The sequence below is a fragment of the Populus alba genome, chromosome 12 (assembly GCF_005239225.2).
Source record: "Populus alba chromosome 12, ASM523922v2, whole genome shotgun sequence".
Taxonomy (NCBI): Eukaryota; Viridiplantae; Streptophyta; class Magnoliopsida; order Malpighiales; family Salicaceae; genus Populus; species Populus alba.
In genome coordinates this window covers 7,123,549-7,133,061 of record NC_133295.1, presented here as the reverse complement: position 1 = coordinate 7,133,061, position 9,513 = coordinate 7,123,549, and the positions used below count along the sequence as shown (strand labels likewise).

General features: G+C 36.1%; 1 protein-coding gene across 4 annotated transcripts; it reads right to left on the bottom strand.

The window, feature by feature from the left end:
- Nucleotides 1-2,599: 2,599 nt before the first annotated feature.
- Nucleotides 2,600-9,068, bottom strand: LOC118049069 (protein LONGIFOLIA 2). Of its 4 annotated transcripts, none has more exons than XM_035058950.2 (6): nt 8,756-9,068; nt 7,955-8,561; nt 7,153-7,202; nt 4,812-6,905; nt 4,588-4,735; nt 2,600-3,668 (listed from the first exon to the last, which is right to left on the bottom strand). In XM_035058950.2, the coding sequence occupies exons 2-6, from the start codon at nt 8,097-8,099 to the stop codon at nt 2,836-2,838; spliced, it is 3,270 nt and encodes a 1,089-aa protein (XP_034914841.1). In that variant the 5' UTR covers nt 8,100-8,561; nt 8,756-9,068; the 3' UTR covers nt 2,600-2,835. The 4 variants fall into 4 exon arrangements, with proteins under 4 accessions (XP_034914841.1, XP_034914840.1, XP_034914839.1 ...); XM_035058949.2 differs by having other exon boundaries at nt 7,955-8,688; nt 8,839-9,068; XM_035058948.2 differs by having other exon boundaries at nt 7,955-9,068.
- Between the last annotated feature and the right edge of the window lie 445 nt (nt 9,069-9,513).

Genomic DNA, 9,513 nt, shown 5'->3' with positions numbered 1-9,513 from the left:
ACATCAAAGGAGTGTAAACACGTGAGGAAGTAGGTGATGAAATTTTTTTTTTTCCAACTAACCATTTTTTTAGATTTAAATATATCTGAGTTAAGCAATAATATGACATCACAAAGAGGGGGAAATGAAAATATAACTCGGTCATGAATTATGAATTAGTGAATGGATTAGATGGCCAATAAATTTTGAGATAGGATGAATAGGTTGGAGAGGCAACATGCTAATAATCATTGTGGGGGGGGGTTCAAAATAAGCTTGAGCAAAGAGAATTTAATGTTATGAGGGTTGTTAAACGAGTTGATACCGATGACATGTTTGTGGTTGATAATGTGGATATTGGTGATGATGATTTTAATAATATGTTTTTAAGCCATAAGGAATAGTTTGGACAACAATAGAATTTTTGGTTTGAAAGGGATAAATATGATGATAATTTTGGCTAGAGTGGTAATTACAATTACCATGACTATAATATTGAGTTTGGTAAAGATTAAGCTGAAAATATCAGCTTTTTAGGGGAAGAATGATCCAAAAGCTTATTTAGAGTGGGAGAACATGGTGGAGTGGATTTTTTAATATCACAATTATCCAGATCTCAAAAGAGTCAAGCTTGTTGTGATTGCTTTAATTGACTATACCATTGTGTGGTGGGATCAATCAATAATAAACCGCATAAGGAATTATAAGAGACAAGTTGATACTTTGAATGAGATGAAATCCTCTATGAGAAAGAGAATTATGTCAGCCACTACTATAAAGAGCTATATCAGGTTGCAAAGTTTGAGCCAAGATACAAAGAGTCTTGATGAGTACTTTAAAAAGATGAAACTTGTTATGATTTGGGCTATACCATTGTGTGGTGGGATCAATCAATAATAAACTACATGAGGAATTATAAGAGACAAGTTGATACTTTGAATAAGATGAAATCCACTATGAGGAAGAGAATTATATCAGCCACTACTGTAAAGAGTTGTATCAGGTTATAAAGTTTGAGCCAAAGTACAAAGAGTCTTGAAGAATACTTCAAAAAGATGAAACTTGTTATGATTTGGGCTAATGTTGATAAGGATAGATAGGATACTATAGCTAGATTCATAAATGATCTTAATTATTATATAACTCATATTATGGAGTTGCAACATTATATAGAGTTGGAGGAAATGGGGTATAAGACCATGAAAATGGAGAGACAACTTAATAAAAAAACATCATTCGACAAAGCCAACTATTAGGCCCTTTAACACCTTGAAAACCTAATTGAAAGGCTAACATTGTAGTTAGTCTATCATAGCCAACTAGAAAGGGTAAGGCTCAATACCTTAAAGAGAAGAAAAACATCATAGCCGTTGGTAAAGATAATAATGATACTCTTACTTCTCATAATCATGACATTAAATGCTTTCATTGTTTGAGTTTTGCTCATATTACTTCACAGTATCAAAACAAAAGAATCATGGTTATGAAAGCTAATAATGAGATTGAGACCGATAGGGAGGATGAAGAGGAGAAGATGTCAATATTAGAGGATGCTAATGATGTTTGTGTTGAGTATTTGATTGAGGGAAAGACACTTATGATAAGAAGAGTACTAAATATGCATGTTAAGGTGGATGATTTAGAAGATTAAAGAGATAACATATTCCACACAAGATATCATGTTCATAAGGTATATAGCTTAATTATCGATGGTAATAGTTGAACTAATATAATAAATAATGAATTGGTAAAAAAAAATTAAATTTGCACACTACCATACATCTCATACCTTTAATCAAGGCTTTAATAGCAACAAACTCCAGTAAGCCATCTATCTTTTACATTTTTTTCATTGAACCCGATGAGGTAAGCCTTAGTGCTCTCATGCTCTCTTCAAGAGATAGCAAATGATTTTGCTGAGATCTTTTTCACTAAGATTTACATGTTTCATGTAGAGGTCCTCGTATTTGAGGATGGAGCCTGGGTCAAAGTTATGATACTAAGTTCGAGCTAACCCCTAAACATTGTGGGTAGAATTTTGTGCATGGTGTTGGTATCCTGCATGATTCGTTAAAGGCCTCCACTTACATTTTGCTAAATGGTCAGTTAAACCATTGTAGCCATCTAAATTCATACTAGAAGAAGATAAAGTCTCAAGGAGATACATATTCAAGACATGACTTGCTAGTGAAGAAGCCTTTACCCGGTAAGGGTTGTACACCCAGCTTCAAGAGTTCAGACGACAATGGACTTTACCTTTACTCGGCACCGCTTTCTGTCAAGGCTACCTGAGCAACCACTCGAATGGCGGCAGTCCTATGCTTTTCCTTTGTTGCACCTTCAGTGTTTGTGGAGGCTGCGACGACGCTCCTTTAGGCTTGCTACCATGCCTTTTTGTCTTAACCTTGATTTTAAGACCTGAAACATCGAACTTTTGATTTTTATTTCTTAACCTTCTACGATTCAGAATTCGCCCCTAGCCTCACTGCAACTCAGAAATTTGCAGCTCTAAGAAGTTGAAAACACAATTCAAAAGTACACACAAGTTGCATACCTTTTTATCAATACGTGATGTCATGATCTAAAAAGTCAATTTCTTTAGAATTGAAAACACAATTCAAAAGCACAAACAAAGAAGTTGCTTGCATTCCTTCTTTATCAATATGTGGTGTCATGATCTAAAAGGTCAATTTCTAAAGAATCCAGCATATAATTCCAGTGCTTAGCCACAAATTATTTGCTTTAAATAACAGGAAACAAGATAAACTGGCAAAGGGAAAAGAGAAGACAAAAGAATAACGAACAAAAAGAAAAGCATGAATAATAATTAGAAGATGCTATTTTGCAGATAGCATGCTACTTCCCAAACAGCTGCCGACGCCTACGTGGTTTGGTGCGTAAACCAGCTGCCTCACTAATCACAATCTCATTAACTAAGTCCTTGAAGACCAAACGCTCAACATCTAACACTATGCCAGAAATCTCATTGTGAAAATCTATCCAGCTCTCTGACCAATGCATCACATCATCCCACAAAAAGCTTTTCAAACCATCCTCCTCATCCTCTAAGCTGCATTCTGATTTCTTGATTTGAAGTTGTTCCATATCCGAACATAATTCTTTCAGAAGCTTTTGAGCACTGAGCGCCTTCTTTGCCAGCTTATCAGACTTCAACCAAGGCTCAGGAGAGGGGCCCACTGAAGCCAACTTTTTGACAAGAATTTCATTAACAGCATCAAATATGAGCTTCCTATGAAACTTCTCCAGGTTTGGTTTTGAATGGAAAGACTTTCCAGGGCTACATTCTTCTTTTGAAACTGAATTGCTGGCCTTGGTTTGCTCCAATACCATGAATAACTCTGGGTTAATGGGGTAACCTGATGGGTGGAGTTGAAATGTTGTCAGGCCAGAGCCAAGGTCTCTGAGTAGAAGACCAGAAGCTAACAAAATCTCTGAAATGTATCTGTGGTCTGGATTTGGGTTCTCACAAAGCGATGCTATGTAATCTGTGCTCGCTTCATTGTGAGTGGAGTTTAATCGTCTAAGCTTCTGTACCAAATTTTCAATGTTTTGTAATTTCCTGCGATTGATCTCTGAAGAGAGGACAGAGGTCATGCTGTTAGACAAGTTATCTGCAAGGTTCCACTGATCTTCACTCTGTTGGTCATGGGAATCTTTAGCGCCTTCCCCTGCAATATGAAATAATATCCCTCGAGATGAGATAAGCCTTAAAAAATCGAAAAAATAAAGTGACAGCAAAATTGCTCATTGTTTATGCTCTATTCTATCCCTGTTGCTACCACGTACATCATATACTGAAACGGAAAAGTTGACCCTGGGCCAGGTATTGAAACCCAGAATTCTAATAGAATAATGACTCATGGATTAAAAAAAGCTTGCAACTATTTTATCCAACCAATTCTAATTGAACAAGATTATCCAGAGTATATAACAAAGACAAAACATTCTTGTTGTAAGCAAGTCTTGTTGACTGGTAGTTGGGATCAATCAAGATGAACACGGTTACAACTTGACAAGCACAATGAAAAACCTTGAATAAGATGACGAGGAAGAATTCCGTTTGTGTTCCTTTTTTCTTAGCAACTATCTATTTCATTGTAGTTTCTTTTTTATTAACAGGTCCAAATAAGTAAATCTTAATATAGTTGGACCACAATAGATGACACTGTCAACGGCATAACACTCTCAAAACCTCGATTGCTGACTGCATAATATGATGAACAGAAACTATCTCAATGCATGATAAATTTCCTGAAGTGTGTTGCAAAGAGCATACAGACACAGATGCTACATAGGATATTTAGAAGCTAATAGCAAAACCAGAAAATTCAGAACCCCAAGAAAAAAAAAAAATTGCATGTAGAAAGTGGAGAATGAATCCCCACAACATGGTTTCACCTGATTAGACAGATAAACAGGTAGTCAAACTTATTTTCATAATTCCTATGTAAAGGTTGTTATAGATGAACTTAATCTAATCCAAACAATATAAAACATCAGGTCATTGCACATCCAATAACCAATTATATTTAGTTTCAATTGCAGCAACATCCAACTATAAGTTTTTTGTCCAGAGCAGAACTTTACCTTTGAGCATATTTGGTATCTGCTTTACAGGAGATAATGCATCATCTCTATATACCAATGCATCAAGTACGGAGACAGGACTAGGATGCTCTGGTGCAACTAGAAGTTCCTGTGATGTCCTCTCTTCTTCAAACCTCGATGTTGATTTCTGAGACGAAGAAAACAAAGGCGTCAACAACATGATCAGAATAGTTGAGTGACTAAGGAATTTCAAAACCACTTACTTTCTGTAGTGAGCCAGAAACTGAGCTTCTGGTAGCATTTAGGGTAGGACTCAGGTCACCACAGTTCTCAGTAGATCGTTGGGTACTGGTGACTTCAATACCCTTCTTGAAGTCAAAAACAGTACCATCAGATTGCAAAGATGTGTCATCTCCTTGGTGACTCGAGATTCGTGATTCATCACTTATCTGACTTAATTGGTCATCACTCTCTGCAAATTTGGGATATTTTACCCTGTGTTTTCCACCAGGGGAACCTATTTCTGTTGGCTGCCTGTTGGATTGTCTTCTTGGTTTGCCAGTATCAGATGGAGGGGTAGGTGGACGAGATAGCTTCTCTAGGTCAAGTTTCTTCTGTTGGAGTCTCAGGCTCAGAGATCCTGAACTCTTTACTGAATGCGTGTAGCTTTCTTTTGGCCCTTGTTGGGATCTTGTTGAGGATTGAGTTGATTTTGTATTCTTGACAGTAGTTCTCTTATCACTGGAGCTGGCAGAAGAATCTCTCTTGCTGTTTCTTGGAGATTGATCTTTAGCTGTTCGACTATTAATGGATCCCTTCTTACTGTCTGCACATCCACTGGTTGGAATTTTATGAAGCCCAGCTGTTGTAATTACTGAGGAAGCAGGAATACTAGATTTCTCAACTAGTTTGGCTGGTTTCATGATCACAATTGGGGATTCATAAGACCTCAAAGTATCAGAACTTTTATTTGAGGGAACACCAACATGATTGTTCTGTTGGTTTAGCAACCTTGGCTTTTGACCAGGACTGCTACGTTTTGGTTCCTGAACTCTTTGGGGTACAAAATTCGAAGCCTGCTCTTCTTTACTAGTCTCCAAGAGCCCCTTAGCCTGCATTGCTTCCAGAATCTGTTTAAGAGCTCTGAGATCCTTTCCAGATTGATTGAACTCAAGATCCTTCAATCTCATCTCAATATCACAGTAAACTGAAGTGATTGAATTTGATGTCTTCCCAGAAAGTTTTGCAGGCTTGAAAGGTTGTTCCTGGGAACTTCGACTTCCATTCAGCTGCTTCCATGGTGCTGGTTCAATTGACTGCCTTGAAATGGGTTTCATGACCAAATCAGGATTTTTCCACCGTGGTGATATAGGATCTTTTATTGAGTTTCTGGGGGACTTCGGAATTCGTATTGGTCTGTTTAGATCATTTATTTTCAATGATCTTGAGAAGGAATTATCATGTTCCATGGGCAAGTTCTGGATCAAACCCGGCTGACTATAGCTGTTGCAAGCAGAATCTGGCAATTCTTCCAAGCCCATCAGCTTGGCTACCACGCTAGGAGGTCGTTTCTGAGTTTCCCATGATTGCTGTAGATTAAAGATCTCTTCATTCGAGTTGCTGCTACTTTGAATATCTTTTGAAAGGTAATTTGATCTTGAATCAGTGTTGGATCCACGCATTGAAATTACTCTACTATCCAGTGAAAGTCTTGGGAGCTCTGTTAGCTTTGGGATGGACTTAATGGTATCTCGTGATTCAAAAGACAAATGATTGGTGTCCTGTCCATCATAAGAAAACCGAGGAGCATCTTTTCGAATTGTATGCCAAGATCCATCTTTTGCTTCATACAATGATCTTGGACGCTCTTTAGTTTCATTATTATACCATGGTGCTTCACGAAGTTTAGCAAGAACTCCAAGAGACTCCTTGAGATCAACAGGAGAAGCATTTTGCTTTCCTGTTTTCCCAACTCCATAAAATCCATCAGCATATCTGGAGGCCTGTGATGGCCTTGGGGAATCTTTATGCTTCACTATATGGCTCATTGCTTCTTCTTTTGCTGTAGTTTTGACTGCTTGCCCTCTGGCCTCTTTATACATAGAATCCTTGACAACATCTCGAAGATCAAAAGATTGCCACCCTGAATGTGCAGAGGTATTTGGCTGAGTTATAACAGGGTCCCTTGAATGAGTTTCAGGGAAGATTATTCTGTCAAAGGAAGATGCTTCTGGTTGAGCTGTTTTATTGCAGTCCAGAGACGACAAGGAAGATGAGCAAGAAGATGAGAAAGATGCTCTTGATGATTCTGTAGAAATTCTTTGCTTCTCAATCAAACTCTTGTTTAAATGACTGTCCTGCAATAAATAGTTCATATCAACTCTGGTATGCAAGACACAGCTAGTATAGAGCACAGAAACAAGTGTGGGTAGAAAAGCAACAGTGTGAGGACAATCAACTTGAAGACAATTTTTGAAGGCAAAAAAAAAACTTAATGCAGGGTACACAGTATTCAACAATCAATGAGATCTCAATTCTACACCGGTTTAGGCAAATAGCTTCCAATTACTATGGACAATTAAAAACATTTCCAAGAATACTTACAGCTGCTGTGTTCTCCCTTTCTGAGCTGCCATTTTTGAAGTGGAAATCACCTACATTGTCACAGAAACATTAGCAACAAATTGCATGTTTAAGCTCACAACCAAACGAAAATAACAGAGACAGTAATAGTCCATTCATTGTAGTCAACCTGGAATTGGAAAAACTTCTGAAGGATACGCAAACAACAGATGTGCAATTAATGTTCTTTGAATTCGTACTAAGATGATTTATCAAGAAGTTAGAATTGGTATATATACAAGTTTGTTAAGTTTATGATCATAGGTTAAATCTGTCAGATGAAATGATGATTGCTACAAGAATTTACCTACAACAATAAATGCACACCTAAAAATACAGCTGGAATCAACACCATAGGTGAAGCATTTGCCCATATTTTCAAGTAACCATATACAATTATAAATGTCTTATCTATTCAAATTCACCCCAAATATAAATGGGAAACAATTTGACAAGACAGGTTAGCGTTAAAGATCTCGAAGAAATTAACATCCAAAAGACAAACTTCTAGTATCAGATGCATAAATTTAGATACACGAGTCTTTTTACTTTTCTCGGTGTAAAAGATCAATATTAGCACGGTTGATGAGTGGAATTGAGAACATATTTTTACCAACCAGTAAAGAAATCAGTTACCTCCCTTTTTTTTTTTCCCCTCACCACATGCCACTGGAGAAGATAAAAGATTCAGGTGTCGAGCAATAGATTTAACCAATAAAATGAGAATACTTGATTCATGAAATTAATACTTCAAAGCTAAGCTCCATCTAATTATGAGAATTACCTGAAGGAAGCCTCTTCTGGTTGAGGCGCCTACCGGTGAGGACCTGGTGACGATCAAATATTTGAAAAATCCCAGTCATGCACCCTATTTGCTTTTGCAAATCTGGATTATCATCTGCTAAGGAATGTAAAAGTTTGGCAGCCATTTCTTCTTCTTCTCCTCAACTAACACGGTCCAACCCTACCACTTTGTAAATTCTGGTCTTCCTTTATCTAAACCACAAAATTGCAAGATTACAAGCCTCTATCTCCCACCAAACTCTCTGAAACTATGGATTCCAGCAAATTCTTGAAAAGCATAAACTATGAGATATCTATAGCCCCCCTTTATTCATTTTGCTTTCTTCCTCTGAATAATGTGCAATATCTAAAGCACAAGCTAAGATTTCATTAACACAACAAACCAAAAGAGAATGGAGCACTTTCCATATAAATGTAAATCCAAATAAAGGATTCCCCTTTCCGAAAACAGAAGTTTACCAACAGATCAGATAGAATCCTTCAGCGTATCTGCTGTCTACTAGGCCCCTTAAGAATCTCTTTTACAAACTCGGTGATTTCCAGCTAATTACAGCTCAAGAAAGATAAGCGTAGGCATTTATGAATACCTGGAAAACAAAAATCTGTACTTTACCACCAAAAGTCGCAACCCTACGAATTTTCCTCTCATAACATCATTGCCCATTCTCCATGAAATCCTCCAAAGTCTGAATATTTTGCAGCAATAGAGGAAAACTACAAAGAAAAGGAATAATCCCAGAAAACAAAAATCAAATATTTCCGTGATGAAACTGAAAGATACCTTATTTAGAGTGGTCTGAGCCTGGCAGGAAGAACCAGACTGCCTTGTAATAAAACCAAAAGAAAAGGTAAGGGATCCAATACCCAGTACTCGCTACAATATGTACATACTACAACAGAAGAATGTAGCAAGGACAGTAATCAGCAGCAGCGCTGCCAATTCCAGTTGGCTTGCCTCGCCTAGCTATAAGAAACTAATTCCAATGCAAAAAGAAAAAAGAATCTCTCCAGATCCAAGAAGAGAATACTCTAATCTACTGGTTAGTTTACATTAGAGCATCTCCGATGGGAGATTTCAAATTGGTAATATGTTTTTTGTAATAATATAAATATATATATTTTGAATATGTATTTTAAAATAATAGAATCATTTAGAAGAAGTTAATTATTTTAATATATTTAATATAAAATTATTTTAATAACTATCTGTTTAAAAATAACTTGAATAATATTAAAATAAAAATTAATTAAAAAATAACTTAAATGAACTCCCTAAACTCATAATAATACATGTCATTAAATCATAACAATTTTATTAAAATTAAAAAAAAATAAAAAAAAAAAACTAATAAAAAATATTAATATAATAGATAGTATTTTATTATCTTTGCAGGATATAAAATAGTTTTTTTAAGAGAAATAATACAGTAATATTTTGTTTAGCATTTTTCTTTAAATATGTAAAATAAACGTTGAACTAAAATAGTATTTTTTTATTTTTTTATTTTTTATTTATCATCTCTAAATGCTCTTAAAAAA

What these genes read in the sequence shown, in the direction of transcription:
- LOC118049069 (XM_035058948.2), bottom strand. Translation starts at nt 8,099, where the DNA reads ATGGCTGCCAAACTTTTACATTCCTTAGCAGATGATAATCCAGATTTG. An exon ending in CCAGAAGAGGCTTCCTTCAG is followed by an intron (nt 7,203 to 7,954) that starts GTAATTCTCATA and finishes GTGACAATGTAG; the next exon opens with GTGATTTCCACTTCAAAAAT. An exon ending in TTTCTGGCTCACTACAGAAA is followed by an intron (nt 4,736 to 4,811) that starts GTAAGTGGTTTT and finishes TCTTCGTCTCAG; the next exon opens with AAATCAACATCGAGGTTTGA.